This window comes from Cinclus cinclus, chromosome 15 (assembly GCF_963662255.1).
Source record: "Cinclus cinclus chromosome 15, bCinCin1.1, whole genome shotgun sequence".
Classification (NCBI taxonomy): domain Eukaryota; kingdom Metazoa; phylum Chordata; class Aves; order Passeriformes; family Cinclidae; genus Cinclus; species Cinclus cinclus.
The window spans coordinates 14,385,358-14,406,181 of NC_085060.1; the positions used below are offsets into that span (position 1 = coordinate 14,385,358).

The 20,824-nt window shown below is 49.5% G+C and overlaps 2 protein-coding genes across 5 annotated transcripts; one reads left to right on the forward strand and one right to left on the reverse strand.

The window, feature by feature from the left end:
* Positions 1–366: 366 nt before the first annotated feature.
* Positions 367–2,609, reverse strand: PDZD11 (PDZ domain containing 11). 3 transcript variants are annotated; one of them, XM_062502833.1, is made up of 6 exons: positions 2,463–2,609; positions 2,262–2,345; positions 1,720–1,776; positions 1,369–1,467; positions 1,223–1,283; positions 367–593 (listed from the first exon to the last, which is right to left on the reverse strand). In XM_062502833.1, the coding sequence occupies exons 1-6, from the start codon at positions 2,547–2,549 to the stop codon at positions 559–561; spliced, it is 423 nt and encodes a 140-aa protein (XP_062358817.1). In that variant the 5' UTR covers positions 2,550–2,609; the 3' UTR covers positions 367–558. The 3 variants fall into 3 exon arrangements, with proteins under 3 accessions (XP_062358817.1, XP_062358818.1, XP_062358816.1); XM_062502834.1 differs by lacking the exon at positions 1,720–1,776; XM_062502832.1 differs by having other exon boundaries at positions 500–1,283.
* Positions 2,610–3,086: 477 nt separating this feature from the next.
* Positions 3,087–20,352, forward strand: KIF4A (kinesin family member 4A). 2 transcript variants are annotated; one of them, XM_062502732.1, is made up of 30 exons: positions 3,087–3,209; positions 3,286–3,400; positions 4,077–4,267; positions 4,510–4,599; positions 5,211–5,377; positions 5,543–5,637; positions 5,819–5,938; positions 6,984–7,159; positions 7,653–7,714; positions 8,409–8,544; positions 8,997–9,055; positions 9,229–9,334; positions 10,028–10,093; positions 10,377–10,562; positions 10,948–11,051; positions 11,279–11,423; positions 11,880–11,990; positions 12,471–12,554; positions 13,266–13,379; positions 13,582–13,737; positions 14,275–14,369; positions 14,765–14,894; positions 15,593–15,763; positions 16,121–16,228; positions 16,402–16,479; positions 16,563–16,679; positions 17,335–17,484; positions 18,266–18,382; positions 19,033–19,155; positions 19,671–20,352. In XM_062502732.1, exons 1-30 carry the CDS (start codon positions 3,087–3,089, stop codon positions 19,854–19,856), a joined length of 3,681 nt encoding a protein of 1,226 aa, XP_062358716.1. In that variant the 3' UTR covers positions 19,857–20,352. The 2 variants fall into 2 exon arrangements, with proteins under 2 accessions (XP_062358716.1, XP_062358715.1); XM_062502731.1 differs by having other exon boundaries at positions 16,563–16,664.
* Positions 20,353–20,824: the final 472 nt, after the last annotated feature.

Here is a 20,824-nt window from a genome sequence, read left to right on the forward strand (position 1 = left end):
TTCCTTGGTAATTAATATTTCCAAACACCCCAGCCCTATATTGTGGGGATTTTATCAACAAAGAGGCACAAACAGCCAGAGCTGTGCATGGACTAGGGCTGGATTTTACTCCTGGAGTTCCCAGCAATGCAGAGCAGAGGTGGGACACACGAGAAGGAAGGAATTCCATGGCACAAGAGTGTGGAACAGGTGAATTTCCTAGAGGACAATGCCTGTGCTCTGCTCAAGAATGCTCAAAAACCACGGTTCCAGGATCAAGGGATCCAGAACCAGCCCAGAACTCACTTAAATTAAGTCTTGCTAAAATCTTGATGCTGCTGGAGCAGCTGCCCCCCAAGGACCCACTTCACACCAGGTTTTCCCAACACCCATTTCCCAGAGCACAGCCTCAATCCCCATCCATCTTCCAGCCAAATGAGCCCCTTGGCATCTCTCCACATGGGAAAGAGCTGATCCTGTGCAGGACAGTGGTGCCTCCAGTGAAAGCTGAAACGTGAGGAGTCATCTCAGACGTTGGGAAAGAGGAGTGGAGAGGTTTTGGCAGGATGAAGCTCCCTGTTAGTGAACTGTCCGTTCCTTCTGCCGCTGGTAATCTGGGAGGGAGGGACAAGGAGAGGATGGCCAGGGAGAATTAGCCAAAATGTTTCGTAAATCACCCATTGCTAAGTGGAGGCAGTGTTTGAGACCCTCTGGCTTTAAAAGTGCACCTCCACCAGTCCTTTCAAGTATTAGGGCACTTAGAACAAAATTATTTATTTGAAATCTCCTCTTCCCATACTCTTTTTTTTTTTTTCTTAAGGGCTACTTTCCATTTTATGAAGAATCCTTGTTTGGCTTGACTTCTCTTTTTTTTTTAATCCCTTAAATCTCAGAACTTTATGGGTGCAGAAGCAGAAACTGAGAGTTAACCCAGTCCTTCCCTTCACTCACAGTTCAAACATCCTTAGTGAAGGATATGCACCATTAGCACTTGTGCCAGATCTCGTTCCTGTGTTATTCAAGGATAATTAGCTTAAATTTATGAGCTCTAAATTAACTTTTCCAACCATCCCACCTTCCTGCTCTCCAAGTTTTCCTATATGGGCAGATGAAGACAGGCTTCATTATCCTGATGTGGTATCAAATCAGCAGTCAGTGACCTTGGGCTGCTAAACTGGGGTGGAATGGGCAAGGATTAATGGAAGTTTGCTTCCCAAGGAGCATTCCAGAACCGGGCACTTACTGTAGGGGAAGTACCGGACACGCATCGTGATCTCCCGCGCCGTCTTCAGGATCTCCACAGCCTGGAAAACAAGGAAAGAGCATTCCAAGGGCTCTGTGCTGGGCTGAGAGGCTGGAAAGAGGTGGATTGCCCATCCCAGCGCTCACCTTGCTGTGCTCAATGTCCTGGAAATCCACATCGTTCACTGAGAGCACCTGGTCCCCCTCCTGCAGCCCAGCCCTGTGAGCATCCGAGTCCGGAATCACCTGGGAAGGGAGAGCAGGGATGGCAGCAGTGGATCTGCCACAGCTCCCCCCAACCCACACTGCCCCGGGGAGCAATTCCAGGGGCTGGGAAGAGCTCAGGGAGTGGTGCAGGATGTTCTGAGGACATTGTGGCAAATCCCAGCCCGCAGCTCAGGCGGTGTGAGGCAGCCAGAGCCTCCCTGCACACCGGGCCAGCTCAGCTGTTCCCACCGGCACAGGCAGGATCCGGGAACGGCACAAGGACGGACACACCTTGGAGATGAAGATTCCCAACTGCGAGGCTTTTCCTCCCCGGATGTTGAAGCCCAGCTGTGGGAAAAACCAGCAGGGAAGTGCAGTCACCAGGACCCATTCCTTGGCCCAGTTCTTCTTCCATTCCCCAGGATTCTTCTCCCCCTCCAGAGCCCTTCCAATTCCCCAGGACCCTCCTCCCTGCTGTCTCCCGGTTGGAACCAAGGTGTGGGTGCAGTGCTCGGCCAGGCAGCAGCAGAACCAGCACCAGGACCTCTCTCCTAATTCCTGCCACCGGGAACACCTGAGGGGCCCCCGCTCCCACCTTCCAGCATCTCCACATTCCAAGACAGCACACCGGGAACAACCCCTCCCCTTGCCCACCACCCTGGATTCTGCCACCCCGCCAGCAGTCCAGCAGCTCCCTGTGCCAGGACGCTACCAGTTGTGAACATCATAATTCCAGCCCCTCCATTTATTTTTTTTTTTTTTTTTCCGTACGAAACGAACAGGGAACCGCGTCCGGGAACGCGACACCGCGCCCAGGCAGGGCCGGGCCTCACCTGCGCCCCGGGCGGCTTCTTGAGGACGATGGTGCGGGGCAGGAACTGCGTGAGCTCGTTGTTGTAGTCGGGGTGATACACGCGCTGCGGGGGACGGGCGGTGGCTCAGCCGGGGCCGGGCCGGGCTTCCCCCGCCCGGCGAGACCCCACGGCCACCGCCGCCCCCGAGCCATCCCCCCGCTCCCCCCGTGCCGGGCTGACCTCGTGCGGCGGGACCCAGGCGGGCGGGCTCTCGTAGGGCGGCAGGAAAACCACCGGGAAGTCATCGTAGGGCACCCGGCCCTCCATGCTGCCGCTCCGCCGCGGCCGGGACGCGCCCCGAGCGCGACGCACCGGGCTGCGATTGGCCGCGACTCGACCCTCGCCCCGCCTCCCGCCTGACGCACCCGCACGCTATTGGTTCCGCCCCGCCCCTCTCACTGTCCCACCCCCACCCTCGCTTCGCCCCGCCCTACCTGGCTTCCCGCTCTGCGATTGGCTGCTGCTCCGCCTCTCGGTGAAGCACGGGCCCGCGATTGGCCGCGGCTCCGCCCCGTCTGACGTACCGCCCGTTGATTGGCCGTGGCGGCGCGCGGCCCGGTTTGAACGGCGGCCGTTGCGGCGCCGCCATTGGAACGGGCAGTAGCGGTTCCAGGTCAGTCCCGCGGCCGCCCCGCGACACCGGGCAGGGCCAGGCCGGGCCCGCTCCTCCCCCGCTCCAGGCCCGGGGCTTCCGCTCCACCCCAGAGCCCCGGCAGGGCCGCTGCACCCCCCGCTCACCCCCATCCCGGGCGGGGTTCCCGCTCTCGTGTCCCCCTCACGGCGCTCGTGTCCCGTAGGCCGGCCATGGTGCGGGAGGACGAGAAGGGCATCCCGGTGCGCGTGGCGCTGCGCTGCCGGCCGCTGGTGCCCAAGGAGACCAGCGAGGGCTGCCAGATGTGTCTGTCCTTCGTGCCCGGGGAGCCGCAGGTGAGGCTCGGGGGGCTCCCGGCGCTCCCGCAGCCCGGGCGCGGTTCCCAGCGCTCCCCGTCCCTCTCCTCCGCAGGTCGTGGTGGGCAATGACAAGGCCTTCACCTACGACTACGTGTTCGACCCGTCCGTGGAACAGGAGGAGGTTTTCAACACAGCGGTGTCGCCTCTGGTCCGAGGCATCTTCAAAGGTTTGTCGCAGATCTTGTCGCTTTTGGACCCTGGTCTTCCCCAGAGAACGAGGAGGGATTTGTTCTCCGAGGCTGCCTGTGCGAGGCTGTTTCCATGGAATACTAGAAGAGTTTGGGTCGGAAGGGACCTTAAAGCCCATCTAGTCCCACCCCTGCCCTGGGCAGGGACATCTTCCCCAGGTGTGCTCCAAGCTCCATCCAACCTGGCCTTGGACACTCCCAGGGATCCAGGAGCAGCCACAGCTTCTCTGGGCACCCTGTACCAGGGCCTTGCCACCCTCACAGGGAATATTCCTTCCCAATATTCCTGTAGCAATGGGAAGTCATTCCCCCTTTTCCTGTCACTCCAGGTCCTTATAAAAAGTTCCTCTCTCTCCTTAAAGAATGCCACAATTAATTGATAAACATTCTCTTCCAGGATGCTGCAATGGTGCTTAGAGGGCAGAGAATTTGTGCTGTGTTTCTGTTTTGCTCTAATAAGACTACTACTTAAAAAAGAGCTGAAATAATTATTTTATCTGTGCTCTATGGAGTTTTTATTGCCTTTATTTTTTTTTCTCTTAGTGTTCCTGACTGTGATCTGTGCTTAAAACCGATGATTTTCTGGAAGGGTGGTCTTCAATTAAGCAGCTTTCTGTCCCCACGTGACTCATGCAGGTGCCCTTTGTTCCCTCAGGATACAATGCCACTGTCTTGGCCTATGGACAGACGGGGTCAGGGAAAACCTATTCCATGGGGGGCACCTACACTGCCAACCAGGAGTATGAGCCCAGTGTGGGGGTCATCCCCAGGGTCATCAAGCTGCTCTTTGAAGAGAAACAGCAAAGGCAGGATTGGGACTTCATCCTTAAAGTTTCTTATCTGGAGGTAAAAGTTTGTTTTTTATCAAGTTAGGAATAAAAGGAGCTTTGAGGTCGCCTCCTTTCAGTACCAGATATTGATTAAATCAACCCCCAAGTCTCTAGGAGGTTTTGTCAGTCCTATCTGGATCAAGGTGTTTTTCCCTAAAGGCAAAATGAGTAAAATGTGATGTTAAATCACCCCTAATTTCAGCATAATTGCCCCTTTCTTTGGCTGGCAACTCTGAACTGCTCCTCTGCTGCTTCCAGATCTACAACGAGGACATCCTGGACCTGCTGTGCCCCTCTCGAGAACGTTCCCAGCTCAGCATCCGGGAGGATCCCAAGGAAGGCATCAAGGTCTGCCCAGCTGGGAGCAGGAAGGCATGGCAGGGCTGGGGGCTGAAGGGGTTTATGTGGAATTTTCTGTCATACTTAAAGCAGTGGGGTGGGGCTCATCCATGTGTTGGGAGTAGCATGGAGAGATCCAGGGGTGTGGATCCTCAGGGAAAGCACAGCTTGCCAAGGAGCACGTCCAGTTCCTCCTGCTCATCCCCTCTCTGGTTTGTGTCCCTGGGAGCTGCCTCTCCAGTCCTTTATTCACACAAATCTGCTCCCCACCAGCCCCTTCCTGTGACTGGCACAGCTCTCAGCTCCCAACTTGGCCTGGGATATCCATGGATTTGTCCCTGAAGCCCTGAGGAGCTCTGTCTCCATCCCAGAGCTCAGCTGGCTCTGGAGTAGGCAGAGGAACCTGGGGGCTGTTTAGGAACAGGTGATGTGAATCCATGTTCCTGAAGTGAAATTCAGAACTAGTTTTTCCTGGGAGTTTGTATGCCAGGCTCCTGGCTGGAGGTGGCACTGCTTCTTGGGAATGGGCTGGCACAGTCTGAGGCGCAGGGAGATTTTTCTGATCCCAGGTGGTATGAAGAGGAAGTAGAGGGTAAGCAATATTTCCTCCCTGGCTACAGATTGTGGGGCTGACAGAAAGAAATGTCACCTGTGCCCAAGAGACTGTGTCCTGCCTGGAGCAGGGGAACAATTCCAGAACTGTGGGATCCACGGCCATGAATTCCCAGTCCTCCAGATCCCATGCCATCTTCACCATCTGCATTGATCAGAAGAAGAAAAATGACAAGTGAGTGTCATTGTGGAGCTGATGAGAGTGACTTTCCCAAAATTTCCTCATCCTGGTCCTGGGCTGTGCTTCTCAAGGCAGTTCAGGTTTTGGCTCTCTGAATTTTCAGCTCCTGGGCTGCTCTTTTTCCACCTGGGAGAGTAAAAGAGTTTCTTTCTGCCCTAGGAATTGCAGTTTTCACTGCAAGCTACATCTGGTGGATCTTGCTGGCTCTGAGAGACAAAAGAAGACCAAGGCTGAGGGAGACAGACTCAAAGAAGGTCTGTGGATTGGGAGTGGTGGAGTTTGGGTTTCTTCTCACTTGGGAGTTAATGAAAGAGCAAAGCATTTCTTTTATCCTTTAATCTGCTTTTTAAACCTTGCTGTAGTTTTAATAAGGGCAGGAAATGAGGAGTTTGGAGCTGTTGAGGTGGCTGTGCTCACTGTGAGCTTTGTCTGCAGGAATCAACATCAACAGAGGCCTCCTGTGCCTGGGGAATGTCATCAGTGCTCTGGGAGATGAGAATAAAAAGGGAGGGTTTGTCCCCTACAGAGACTCTAAGCTGACCAGGCTGCTGCAAGGTGAGAGAAGATGACAAACCCTAAACTTACAAACCCTTATTTGCTTTTTAAATAAAAAAGCAGGAGAAACCCCCCCTAGCTCAGAGCTGCTGCTGCTGCAAAGGGATTTGTTTGTTTGTTTAATTCCTCACTGAAGCCAGGCCTTTCCTGGACTCTTATTTTAGATTGCAAGTACAGTGAGATGAACTCAAAACAAGTCCTGCTCTCCTGCACTTTGTGTGACAGGAGGAAACAAGAGAAATTCAGGGCATATTTTTGGTGGTGAGAAGGAAGAGGGGAAGTCTGGGAGCAGAGATCTATTATTGTAGCTTAATTATAGCAACTCCCTGGGTGATGTCATAGCCAGAATGAAGCTCCAGCTGTCTGTGCCTTCCCTGGGATTTGTTTCCTGGTCTGAATATCTGTTCTTTATTTTTCAGTAGCTGGGATTTGTCTTCTAATGCATTTTATTTAAGCTACCCTTTAATTTGGGCACAGTTATAATAATGAAATTACTGGGATTTTTATGGTAATTGCATAATTTGGTGCAAAAGCTTTTCAGTATTTTCCATGTCTGAAAGTACCTCATTAAAACTTGGATTGAGCTGGATGTGGGGGCCTTTTTTTTTTTTTTCTCTGATCAGTACCTTTAAGGATCCAATTTGTGTAAAACCAAAGGATGAAGTTCCATGCAGCTTTGTGATCTGTTCTTAGCCAGTAATTCTTTTAATTGGTGAAGATTCTGGATATTCATGTAGATCTTATTACTGGGGGGAGGAGGGGAGAAGGAAGGGGCAAATCTGAAAGAACCAGGCCAGGAATGTCATAAAGAAGTTATTTATTAGGGCAATAACTGGTGCTTCTGGGGTGAAATCTTTGGTTTCAGACCCTGACTTTGGCTTTCAAAAACCCACTTTCATACACAGCTGAGTGGGCAGAGGAGAAAGTTAGGGGCACCAAAATCCAGCAGTTTCATCTGCACTCATGGGTTTGGACCCCTGGAATGATGACATTTCAGTGCCCTTGTTGCTCTGGCAGCTCTGACATTGTTTCTTTTCCTTCCTAGACTCCCTGGGTGGGAACAGCCACACGCTGATGATTGCCTGTGTGAGCCCAGCAGATTCCAACCTGGAGGAGACCCTGAACACTCTGCGTTATGCTGACAGGGCCAGGAAGATCAAAAACAAACCCATTGTCAACGTGGACCCCCAGGCAGCTGAGCTGCACCAGCTGAAGCAGCAGGTACTGGGACATCCCCTCGTGTTCTGAGCTCAACAGACCCCAAGGGGAAGGCACAACCTCACAAAAAATGCAAAGCATCCCTAATGTGCTTTGCTGAGTGTCTGGAGGTGGCTGGGAACGGGATGTGTGGATATTTCTTGGTGTTTTCCTGCAGCCAGAGGGAAGTGGTGCTGGTGTGGTTTAAATTTCCCTTCCACCCAACAAATCATTGCCTGGTGAGCTACAGGCACAATTAGAAATACAGAGATGGTTTGGTACCTTCCTGATGTGTGTCTGGGCCCAGCAGGGTGGGAATGGAAGAGTTTTCCCCAGGGTGATGCCAGAGGTAAACAAAAAACCTTTTATTTGAGGAGTAAATGGCTTAAAATACTATAATAGCAGCACTCCTTTCCACAGGCTGTGGTAAAAGGTAAATTATGGAGCAAGGGAGTCAGGAAGACCAAGGGTCCATGGAGCTGCTACATTTGCAAGCAGTAATTATTTGTCTTTGTAGGTCCAGCAGCTCCAGGTGCTGCTGCTCCAGGCCCACGGAGGGACCCTGCCTGTGGCTCTCAAGTAAGATTTATTATTTAATGTCCTATGGATGTGTATTTATCAGACACTAGGAAAGTCTCTGGATCTCCTTAGCTCTGGGGCAGTGCTGTGGAGAGAGGGGAGAATAAACTGGTTGCTTTTCCTCCCCCCCCCCCCCCCCCCCCCCCCTTTTTTGTTACCTTTACTGGAATTCCCTGGGATATTTAGTTTTGTAGCAAACACCTCATGATTGCAAAAATCTGTTCCAGGAAGTCAAAGAGGAAGCAGGAAGCACCTCCTGAATAAATTCCTGTATCTGAGACCTGTCCATCCTTGTCCTCCTCACCCCTCTACCCCTGGAAGTGGGGCAGTTCCACCTCCATTATCCTTAAAAGCTCAAAATCTGGCACAGAGTTGGATTGTGCAGGTGTTGTGTTCTGGGGATGTTTCAAAACTAAGTACATGGAGTTCACAACCTCTGTTTGGAGGATTTCCCTGCATTCTGGGAGTGTCCAAGGCTTGGACAAAACCTGGAGCAGCCTGGTCTGTGGAAGGTGTCCCTGCCCATGCCAGGGGTGGGGCTGGATGAGCTTTAAGATGCTTCCCCACCTTCCCCACCTCAAACTATTCTGGGTTGTTTATTATAAATTATTTAGGGAATAATAATAATTTTGGAGGTGACTTCAGTGCTGTCCCAAAGCCCAAACTTACATCCAACTGCTCCTTGCTGGTGCAGTGGTTTGGCCCCCTCAGAGAGCCTCCAGTCCCTGATGGAGAAGAACCAATCCCTGCAGGAGGAGAACCAGAAGCTGAGCCAGGGGCTGAGTGAGGCTGCTGGGCAAACAGCACAGATGCTGGAGAGGATCATCCTGGTGAGTTCAGTTATTCTCAGGAGAGCTCTAAATTGCTGGGAGTGAATCAACAGCAGTTGCTGTATTTATGACATATTGAGAATCTCTCTTAAATGTTTCTTTCACAGTGATTCCAAATCAATCAGAACCAAAAGCCTGCCAGAAATGTGTTGGCCTTTAGTTTCCTTTTGGGGAAAGGAGACCTGAATCTTTCAGCTTTTTAATCCTTTAAATGGTTTATTTTAATATTTTAAATAGCACTTGCCCACTTGTGCTGTCCCTTCCCCACATGTATTTTTCCTTTTGCCTGCAGTGTTAATCCCTGAAAAAATGCTGTGAAATCCAAACTGGTGGCCCTGACCATCAGGGATCTTCCAGTGCATTGTTTTTCACACTGCCACTCTTTTGCTGCAAAATTAATCAGCTGATTCCTGGACTCCTCTACAATTGAATATAATTTTAATTTCTTTTAGACAGAGCAAGAAAATGAGAAGATGAATGCAAAACTAGAGCAGCTCCAGCACCACGCTGTGTAAGTGTCTGTACACCCTTCTCCTGGGTTAATGTCCTTGGGAATTCAATGTTTTCAGTGGGATAAGCTGGATCCAATCAGCTGGGGTTTGTTCATCCTGAATTTATTGAGTGGGGAAGGTTATTGTTCTTCCCTGGCACAGATTTTCCATGGACTTGTTCCCGTGTTTCCAGGTGCAAGCTGGATCTGCAGAAGCTGGTGGAGACTGTGGAAGATGAGGAGTTAAAGGAAAATGTGGAGGTGATCCGGAACCTGCAGCAGGTGCTGGCTGAGCTGCAGGTAAGGCTGAACTCAGGGAGGGGGGAGTTGTGTCAACCTACTCAGGAAATCTGGGATTCCACTCCAACAACTTCACTCAAGGAGCCCAGGAGTTAAAAGTGTGAAATGACTCTTGAGATCCACTTCACAACTGTCCTGTTGTGCTTTAGTGCTGCAGAAAGGCCACTTGTGCTGCTCCTGGGGAGGAGGAGGAAATTCCATGTAAATCCATGCCAAGAGATGAAGCCATGCCCCAGTGAGGGCATTTTCATTTCTAAATTGAAAAACCTGATACTGGAGCTTGGCATGGATTTACAGTCCCTAAATTGGATGGAGTGTTCTAAGCTTGGTGATTTTTATGGACAATGTAAACTGCAGGGATCTGAAATTGTTAAATAGAAGCTTCCAGGCTTTTGTCTAATGGAGGAATTTCTGTTCTCCCTCACTGGACATTCCTCTGTTCTCTCCTCATCCTCTTCCTGTTCTCTCCAGTGCTGGAGTTCAGGGAAGATTTCAAGGAATGCCTTTTCCAACCAGACAAGGAGGAGTTTCCTCATATTCCTCAAGGAGGATGATGGTCTCCTCTTTCCAAAGAGGCTCTGGCCAGAGAAAAATCACATTGTGCTTTGTCATAATGTGCAAACAGACTGTTATTCCCTTCATTTTATTTCATATTTCCCCTTTCACCCAAATTTTCTTTTCTCTGTCCACCAGAGTGAAAGTGCTGCCACCACAGAAGCTGCTGCAGAGCTGCCAAACTCTGAACAGGATTCTCCAGCTGTAAGTGAGAGGCTCAGCAGTGCACACCTCGCTGGGGCATGGTTTTATCTCCTCAGTGCTTTTTCCTGCTCACTCCTGCTAATTTTCTAATCCAAATGCGTGATACACCATCCCTCTTGTCTGTGCTGTTTTAAACTCAATGTGTTCAAGGTCAAGAGCCTGTTCTCATTTCTGCATATCTGGTTTTTTACATAAAAATGAATTTGAAGCTCTCTGTAGAAACAGAGATCGTGTAATTCAGGAGCTCTGGATTGGCCTCTCCTCATGATTGTGTCTCCTGCAGGAAGCAGAAGTGGGCCAGGAATCCAAGAGAGCATCCAATGACTTCAGCACCCAGCACGCCCTGCGCCAGGCACAGCTCTCCAGGGAGCTGCTGGAGCTCAACAAAGCCCTGAGTCTGAAAGAGGCCCTGGCCAAAAAAATGTCTCAAAATGATTCTCAGCTGGGGCCCATTCAGTCCCAGTACCAGGTAAAGCTGAAATCTTCCTTGTTCAGTTTGTTTTCCCCAATTCCTGCTGGGGAGGGAAGGGAGATCTGTCCTCAGGAGCCTGTTCTGATCTGGGTCTATTCCTTAAGCTGGGTCCCTGCTCCCTTGGGCAGTTTTCCCTGCTGTGCTGGGATCTCCCATCTCTGAAAGGATCCAGTCAGGACGTGGCCCCAGTGACTCTGCCCACCAAAAGCTCCATAGTGTGCTGGGCCAGCCCCTGTGACCCTCACACTGCTCTTAGATAAGTTGGTTTAGCAACCTGCTGTGAAGAAATGGCATTTTCCAAGGTTTCTCTGTCTCAAAGCTTTGCCTCAAGGTGTCTTTCCAAGCTTTATATTTAGAGATTTATTCTTCTTGTCCTTTCTAGACCAATATCAAGGATCTGGAATTGGAGGTCAGCAATTTGCAAAAGGAAAAGGAGGAACTGGTCCTTGCTCTGCACATGGCAAAGAAGGACATCAACCAGGCCAAGTAAGAGGGCAGCTCTGGGGGTTGTTAATGTGTCTGAAAATCCAATGTCTTGCACTTCCATCATCTGTAAAAGCTCTTTTTTTTTTGATGTAAAAGTGTCCCTTTAGTGTGCCAGGAGCTGCAGGGAAGCCTCCTGTGGGCTTTCAGCAGCAGCAAAGGTGAGAGAGGTGACATTTTTCATGAGGTGTCTCTGAGACTGGAGAGGATTTGTTGTTGTTCCTCTCCAGGCTGAGCGAGCGGCGCCGGAAAAGGCTCCAGGAGCTGGAAGCACAAATTAATGAGCTCAAGAAGAAGCTGAATGAGCAATCCAAGCTCCTGAAGCTGAAGGAATCCACAGAGCGCACAGTGTCCAAGCTGAACCAGGAGATCAGGGTAAGCAACCACACCTAGGACTTGAGCCAGTGTGGGCAAAGCTGCTCCCTGTCAGGAATCCCAGGGAAATCCCTGTCAGAAATCCCATACAGGAATCTGCTTTCTGTTTAGACAGACTGAAAATCAGTTTTTGGCAAAATTGCTGTTAATACATGACCACAATAGGCAGATGACTGCTGAGATTTGGGAGGAAAATAAGTCGAAAGTATCTCCTGACACTTCTAATTTATTGCCTCAGTCAAATAATTTGATTCCTCTTTGCTTTCCCTAAATTGTGCAGGTCTTCTCTTTATGCCTAAAAAAAAAAAAAAAAATCCCTGTTTTTTAGCACTTTGAGAGTGTCCTGAGTGGGAGCACAGTTGAGATTTCCCACCTGGTAAACTCAGGGGGAATGGAGGTTGAAACTCTTTAGGATGTAAATCCTGTATAATTCTTCCAGCCACTGGTGTTTTTCAGGAAATGAAGCAGCAAAGGGTGCAGCTGATGCGTCAGATGAAAGAAGACACTGAGAAATTCAGGCAGTGGAAGCAGCAGAAGGACAAGGAAGTGATCCAGCTGAAGGAAAAGGTGAGCAAACAAACCCCTCACAGTGTTCCTCCCTCCAAAGGAAGTGTTTGTTTGAAGGCTGCAAGGTTTCTTTAACTGGGAAGCATCTGAGAAGAGCTGGGAATGCTTTGAAGTGAAGCTTGGCTGGAGTGGCTGCCACTTTTCACCACTTGGACTTGATTGTAGCTGGAGATCCTCAAGCTCTTGCCCCAGCTGTGACTCTGCTCTAAAGCAGAAAGCAAAAATAGTCAATATTTGAAGGATTTAAAGTTGTAGGGTTTGGCCTCAGCATGGGAGGTTTTCCAACTTCCCAAGGAAGGTTGGCTCTGCAGCTTAATAAAATCCAGCTGCTTGTGCTAGCTGAGTGCAATGGCCAGCAAACACCTGGAGCTTGGTGTCACAGCCCCTCAATGCCTTGGAATGCCTCAGGCTGGAATTTTGGGGCTGCAACCTTTCCTTTGTCATGGAAAATGTGACTTTTAAAGCTGTTTTTCCTTGCAGGACCGTAAGAGACAATACGAGCTCCTCAAGCTGGAGAGGGATTTCCAGAAACAGGCCAATGTCCTCCGGCGCAAAACAGAGGAGGTGAGGAGCCAGCAGCTCCTGGAAATTCCCAACCAATCCCTAAGGTCTGCCTAGTGAGGCTGGAGGAAGGAACAGGATACACAGAAACCTCTTAAAGGAGGTTCAGAGGCTGGAAGGAAAAGTTGGTTTTTTTTTTTTTTCTCTGTAGAGAAATCCTTATTTCTCCTTTGTAGCCTTTGAGGAATCCTAGTTAAATTTGCTCCTTAAAGGAATTTAGAGTCTGGAAAGAAATGCTTTTCTCTCTGTAGTGAAACCCTCATTTCTGCTTTGTAGCCTTTGAGGAACCCCAGTTAAATTTGCTCCTTAAAGGCCAAATGACTCTGGGTACCAAATGACTCTGAGTCCCAGGTTCCTGTGGCAAAACCACGCACATCCCAAGGTAGGAAGTGGGAAATGAGTTTGGGTGGTGGATCTACAAGGTTGCAGCTCAAAATCCTTACAGGATGGCTTTGTAAAAGAAATGCATCTTGAACCCCTCATTTTGGCTATTTCCTTCAGGCCTAGAAGGAGCTTCTCTTTAAAGGAGGAATGGCAGCAAAAGAAATAAACCAAGGGCAGGAATGCTTGAGTTAAACGAAGATAACTTGAGATTTATTAACCTCGTGCTGTCACTGTCCCAGTGTTTGCCCTGGGCTGGGAATCCCTTGTGTTTCCAGCTGTAGCAGGTGATTTGCAGTCCCTTGTTTCAGCTCCTTGTGGAATCTTTTCCAGGCAGCAGCTGCTAACAAACGCCTCAAGGATGCCCTGCAGAAGCAGAAGGAGGCGGCAGATAAGCGGAAGGAGACCCAAAATCGGGGCATGGAAGGAATTGCTGCACGAGTCAAAGTGGGTAACAGTGTTTTTGCATCCCAACTCTGGGCAAATTGGGGTTTAGGGTGGGTGCTGCTGGCCTTGGTGGCTGGAGCACAGCAGGAGGACTAGGGAACTGCAGTGGGATTATTCAGTTTCTCTGAAATGCCTTCACAGGGTGAGGGATTCAGTCCTGGAGCTGAGCTCAGCTATTGGATTTTGGGGGTTGTTTTTCCAGAGTTGGCTTGCAAATGAAGTTGAGGTTCTTGTCAGCACTGAGGAAGCTCGAAGGCACCTGGCAGACCTGCTGGAAGACAGGAAAATCCTGGCAAAGGAGCTCCTTCAGCTGAAAGAGAAGAAAGATGCTGGAGAAAACCCCCCTCCAAAGCTCCGGGTAAGAGGGAAATTTCCCTTTTCCCATTCCACTCCTCTGGCTGTTCAGCAAGACTTGGATTCATTATTCTCACTCCTATTTGACCTGTTCCCTCAGAAGGTGGGATGGAGCCCACCTTTGGCTACCTTTCTGGAGGAAAGGGTTAATGATCTTGTCCTCTGACACATCACAGACAAGAGGTGCTGAAGGAACTTGTTACTTAATGGAATTTGGGAAAATTTCTTTCCCTGAAAGGCCAGTCAGGCTTTGGAACGGGCTGCCCAGGGAAATGGAATCACCATCCCAAAAAACATCTGGATGTGTGCACTTGGGGATGTGGGTGACCTGTCAGTGTTGGAGGAGTGGTTGGACTCAATACTCTGGGAGAGCTTTTCCATCCTCAAGGATTCTGGGGATGCGAGTGGCTCACTCCCCTTAGCAAAGGCTTTTGGCAAGGAGCAATGGAACTGTGTGGGGAGATGCCTGGAGGCTTTTCTAGCTGCAGTATCTGTAAATGTGTGGGATTTCCTTCCCTGGATCCCTGTGCTGTGATTCCAGAGGCGCACGTACTGCCTGGCTGACCTGCAGGCTCCAGACACAGATCTCTCCATCTCCAAGCAAATTGAGAGCCTGCAAACTGAGATGGAGCTCAGGTAAGGCACTGCCACAAAGCTCATCCACACAGCCTTGCCCTCTGGCTTTTCCCTCATTTCTATCCCAACTCTCTGGGAGGTGGAAGAGGATGTAAAACCCACGGACTGGAAATGATGAGGGAAAGGTGTGGGTTTTCCTGGCTGGAATTTTTCTGAAATGTGGGGGAAATACTCAGGCAGTTAGACTGGGTGTTTTGAGCTGTTAGTGAGTAAAGGGGAAAAATCCTTTTATTTGGGAATGTGGAGCAGAGACAAAACTCCCCAGGGGAGCAATGCAGGCTCAGCAAAAATCTCAATTTATACTACTTCACTTAAAATTCTGGGAACTGTAATATTAGAAACCAGCCCTGGTTTTCTCCTCTGTTATAACCCCAAATCCATGTATTCTTCTCCAGGAGTGCCCAGATAGCAGATCTGCAGCAGAAACTCCTGGATGCAGACAATGGAGATCGAGCCAAGCAGCGCTGGGACAGCATTGCTACCATCCTGGAGGCCAAATGTGCTCTGAAGTATCTCCTGGGAGAGGTAAACCCTGGGTTTTCCTCTTTTATCCCTGAAAATAAAGGCTGTAAGTCTGCTTAGCCACAATTAAAAGGAAGTGACCAAAGGAATTTGAGTGGGGACCTCTTGTAGTGGATGAGGTTTATTCCTTCTCAAGTTTGGATTTAAGTAATCTGTACTGGGGAGTGAAATCTGAAAAACAGGGAAGTGGGAAGTGGAGTAGATAGGGGTCTGGAGATACCAGCTAAATGCTTGCATGGGAAAGGGAAAAGGCAAATTTCAAAAGTGAAAGAGAAGAAAAAGTATCTAAAATTCTTCCTGAACAAGCAGGGAAACGAGGGCAGTGCTGCCTGAGGTCAAGGGAAGCAGTGGAATTGGTGTTGAGATGGGAAGAAGAAACTGGGATATTGTGGCATCAGGGAAAGAGCAACTGAAGGCCAGAATTACCTGTTGCTCCCTGGTGCTTGGAAATCAAAGGAAAAGGGTGAAAAGGAAAATACTGCATGTTGCAGGAAGGGAGGTGAATTCAGAACTGTGAACAAGACCTCAGCTTTGTACTTCCAAAGTGTCTGGCTCTGAATCTCTCCTGGTTTCCTTAGTTCTGGGGGCTGGTCCAGTTCCTGGAGTGGCTGGAAGTTACAGGGATGCTTCCCCTCCACACTGCAGCACCTGTCCCAGCAGGGAATCCTTGTCCCAAGCCATCCCTTGCTCTTGTTTCTCAGCTGGTCACCTCCAAAGTGCAGGAGAGCAAACTGCAGAGCAGCCTGGAGCAGAGCCAGGCCAGCTGTTCTGACGTGCAGAAGATGCTGATGGAAGAGAGAAGCCACATAGCAGAGCTGGAGGCAGAGTTCCAAAATCAGATTTTGGTGCAGGAGCAGCAACACCAGGAAAAGGTGAATCACAGCTCATGGAAATCTTGGCATCTGATCCCCTAGGTCTGGTGAGAGAGAAAGGCAAAGGGGGATGTGCTGAAATGAAACTGGTGCTGAATATCAACTCAAAATGTCTTGGATTTTTGCAGATGGTTCATTAAAAGGCAAATAAATCTCTGTATTTATCCTGTGAAAATTGGTTTATTCAGTAACTTTCCTCCTGCTTTAAATGAGGAGGTTACACCTGAGCACAAGATCATTTTTCAATCAGATCAGGGTGGAATTGTGCTGGAAGTGGCAGGAAATTTCCCTGAGCCTGGACTTTGATGCCAAGTGCTCCTTTCAGGAATTCACCCGTCTATTCCAACTTGCTTTCAGGTTCTGTACCTGCTCAGCCAATTCCAGCAGAAAGAAGCAGCAGAGAAGAGATTGGAAGATTCCCTGAATGAGCAGGAGAAAAAACTGCAGGAGCGACTCCGGTTCCAGGTGCAGTGGCTGGAGGGGGTGTTCCTTTGGGATACCTGGAATTAGGACAAGGATTGTGTGTTCCCTTTGAAGAAGCCTGCATGGGGTAGTTGCTGTGCAGGCTGGAATTACCCTGAGGGATTTTTCTCTTATTTATCTCCAATAAAACAAATTTCCTCTTGTCCTGCAAACAGGAGGAAGAGCTGGAAAAAATGAGGGAGATCTGTGAGAAGAACCAGGAACTCCTCCGGGAAAATGACAATCTGAAACAGGTAGAGCCTCCTACAGACACCAGAACCTTGTGCCAGTTGGGTTTAATGGGTTTTGCAGAACTAATTCTTGGCCTTTTTGACAGAAAATGCTGCTCCTCCAAGTTGCCAGTGGCCAGAAGCTCCGGCACATCCAGCAAAGGCCACCTGAGTCTCCAGACTCTTCTTTTGATTATGTTCCACCCAAAGTAAGAGGCTGCACAGTTTGTATTGCACCTGAATTCTTTGCCGAAGTTAATCTTGGGTATTGATAATGTGGTTTATTTCTTTCTCCTAAGATGCTTTTACCAGGCACTTGTTCTGCTCATTGAAGTGGCCCCTTCAGTCTTTTCCATAAGGCTCAAAATACCTCGCATTGTTTTTTTTTTCTTTTTTTTTTTAATTAGAAAAGAAAAGGCAAACAAGGCCCCCAAGCCTGTTTCCTCATTGTAGTTCTGACTTTGTGTTCTCCTTCACAATCCAGACTGTTTTCCTGGAGCATTTCTAGTCTTTAAATTATGGAGCAAGACACGTGTGTCACAAACTTTGCTACTTTGCAGAGCCAAGTCTTAGTTCTGGGAGGAAGAAATGATTTAAAACTCTTTGGACAGGAGTGTGACACTTGTTTTTTTTGTCATCTAATGTGGCAACAACTCAGACTTCCAAGGATTTGTCGTTAATACTTTAAATTGATTGAATTTTCAATCCTGGTAATTGGATCTTTTTTTCCTTCCCTCCCTTCCCAGCCTTCATGGTTGTGAGGGACTCTGAAAGCCTTAATAAAACATAATAAAACCTTAAGAAAATATAATAATGATTAATAAAATATAATTTCTGTGATTTTTGGTAGCCTTAACCCTTTGTGCTCCTGTGTTGCAGCCCAAGACTCGCCGGCAGACGACGGCCAAGCCCCGAGCACCCAGCCCTGAGATGGATGTGGAGGAGCTGCTCTCTGACTCTGGGGAACTGGAGGATTCTGACTGGCTTCCTGGGAAAGCAGGCAGAGGAACAAGGAAAAACCTCATGGGGGTAAGATCCAGCTGCCCTTGATCCGAGTGTGTGTTAGGGAATCACTTGCTCTGTCCAAGGATTGGGTATGTGAGGTGTGGGGTCTCCACTGTTCTCAAAGGGGCAGGAATGGGTTATTTGGGTGCCTGGGGAGATTTGGGATCTTCCTACAGACACAGAAAAGGTTGTCTGCAGTCAGCAACACATTCCTGGACAGGTTTTCCCTGTCCAAGTCACCTTCTCCCATGTTCTATCCTGCTGGCCTCTGCTTCAGGAGCAGCCCCAACAGCAGCCAGATCCATCCAGGGAGCCAATTTTAGGGAAAAACAACAACAAAAAAAAAAACAAAAAAAAACAACACCAACACAAAAAATATGACCTGTTGTGGATCCCTGTTCCCTTTAGGGAATCTGTAGCTTCCAGTCCTGACAGAGCCTCAGCTTCCATCTGTCTGTGTCAGTCTGGAGCTTCAGCCTGGGGCTCAGAAAATGCTGGAGGCTTTTGGGGTGGGGACTCCCTCTTTTTGTGGAAGTGCGGCACAGAAGCTGGGATCCTTTGGCATAACTTCAAGTCAGGCACTGAATAATTGAAGGTACTTATCCTGCAGATTCTGAAGATGGATCTGTAGGTAGAAGGATTTTATTCTGGATATTAGGAAGAAAATTATTCTGGGATGTAGGACTGGCAGAGAAATGCGACAAGGGGCAGCATGGGGGTGTCCCTGTCCTGGAGATGCCACAGCTGGCAGGACCTGGAGCATTCCAGGAGCATCCTGGCCACTGGATCCTCCTTCCCTCCACAGTGCTCGTGCAAGGGCCGCTGTGGGAACAGGCAGTGTGGCTGCAGGAAGCAGAAGTTGGGATGCACCGACGGGTGCAGCTGCACCCCAGCCACGTGCAGGAACAGGGACCGGGGTCTGGTGAGTGCTGCTGGCTGTGGAGGGTCACAGGGGCTGCAGGGGCTGGATTTGGGCAGGAGCAAAGCTGGATGAAGGGATAATTCCCACATAAGCAGAGTTTGTCCAGGCAGAGCACATGCACTTTGCTGAAACTCTGTGAATGTCGCTAATTAGTGCCTCTCTGGTAACTGAGAACAATTTCCGCTGCAGGAGCAGACTCTGCCTTTCAGCACAGACATTTGGAGATTCACAGCAGAGATTTTCGTGTTCCCACTTCTCATCCACAAATCTGAGGACAAATAATTTCAATTTTCCTTTTGGACTAACTAAATTAAAGTTGTGTTTTTGGCTTCAGACAATCCAAAACCTTGACTCATTCCCAGATTTCTTTTTAAGAATGGAAGGGATGGTTTGGGGAGGGGATTGTAGCAGCAGGAAGGTCCATGAGAAACTGATGTTCTTTGAGGAAGCCTAGTGGGAATTTTGCTCTTGGATGTGGATCAGGGACATCCCATAGTGCTCTAATTATTCCCTATTTTATGGAGGCCTGGCCTGAGCTGCAGCATCCTGTACTGTGGTAAACTTCCCAGCTGGAGAGCAGGGGGGTGTGGTGAAAAGGGAAGGGATGGGATGGGTGTTCTGCAAGAGCTTCACCCTCTGCTGCCCCTCAGGAATCCACAACATGTGAGGAGGACAAAAGGGACTCGGAAGGGTCCTTGAAGCTGGAAGACCCCATGGAGATGAAAGCAGAAGAGAGTTTCTTCCAGCCTGTGTGTGTCACTCCAACCACAAAGGTAATTCCCAGGGGAGGGCAGAGCTGCTCAATGAGGGATCTTGGTGGGGAAGTCACCCCAGAGGAGAAGCTGCTGCTGGAAAACTCTGCACAGCTCCAGGCAGCTCGTGTGGAAGTTGAGAGTGTGCTGAATTCCTAACTTTCCACACTGAAATGATGCCACAGGCTTGCCATGTTTTCCTGCAGCACCTTCAGCAAGGGAAGGGGGGAAGCGAGTAGCTTGCAGAGTAAAATCACATCTGTCCATGTTCTAAGTGACCTTCAGCTGTTCTCTCTGAGCTGGCACATCTCATTTCTCCTCAGCTAAACAAATTCCCTTATCCTATGGGAACCCACTCTTCTAACTGCTGTCTCTTCCTGCTGGATCTTGATATTTTGTAAAGAAATTTGTCTTTTTCCTGACTGGAGTTAAAAAAGCAGATCCTTGAGGCAGGCCTGGCACTTGGTGTCCTGCTGCCTCTGGTAGGTCACTCCAGCAGTGACTAACTCCAAAAATTGTCCCTTGCTTTCCCACAGGTCCTCCAGGACATCACAGACCAGGAGGTGCTCCTGAAGATTCCCAGCACTGCTGCCTCCCTGCTTGGGAGGGACGAGGAGTGCCGGGAGAACCAGAACCCCTTTGGGAAGAAGAAGAAGAGGATGCTGAGCAGCAACATCAGCTTCTTCTCAGGCTGCACTCCCATAAAGGAGGAGTTTAACTGACCTGGAGCTTTCCCACCCTTTTATGCCACATTCCTGGTGACTTTTTGAGGGAGTTGGATTCTCCTGCTGGAGCAGCAGCTCCTGCCCTCGGCAAGGGAGTCAAACTCTGCTTCTTGCTGGTTTTGTCTCTGTAAATATTTGTGTGTTGGGGCAGGGGGAAGGTAAGAACATTTCCTCTGGGATTCTTAGGGTGAATGGAGGTGATTTTCCAGGTGAGTGTTCCCAGCTCCCTCCTTCCTGTACTGCTGGGTACGGTTTCACCTGTAATCTTGAAAGAACTTGGCCTTTGCACTGGAGCTCCGCTGCTGCCTCTTCCCATGGAGCCTGAAGGAACTTTTCCAGCTGCCCTGGGAGATCCATGGAGTGAGAAGGCCCTGGCTGAAGTCTTAAATCAGCAGCTCTGAACGGGTCAGGCTTTCTGGCCTCTTTGGCCGCTGGACTGTCCTTAGGCAACGACTTTGAAACTTGACCTATGTGAATAATGTAGGAATTTTAACTCTGGTTTGTAGTTTCAATAAAGGAATTACTAAAGGAACCTGGCCTGGAGTTGGAATTGTTTTGCACAACACCCCAGCCTCCCCTGGACTCTCTCCACTTAAACTAGGTCTTAAAACCAGTCCAGGAGTTGCTGCCACTGGGCCCTGCTCAGGCCTTTCTGTCCAGACACCTCAACCAGGATCCTGCTGCTTTTCCTTGCCTTCAGCCCGAAGTCAGTCTCAGCAGGCAGAAAAGGTGATAAATACAATTTTTTTATTAAATTAATTTTTACTCAAATTACAATGCTGGTGCCACAACCCTGCCCTGGGACTGTGCACAGGGATTTGGGTTGAGAATTCTCTTTATGTACCTGTTGGATGAGGGCTCAGCCACTTTAGGGAATCCCAGGATGGTTTGGATTGGAAGGGACCTTAAGGGAATCATTTGCTTCCACCAGCCCAGGCTTCTCCAAGACCTGTCCAGCCTGGTCT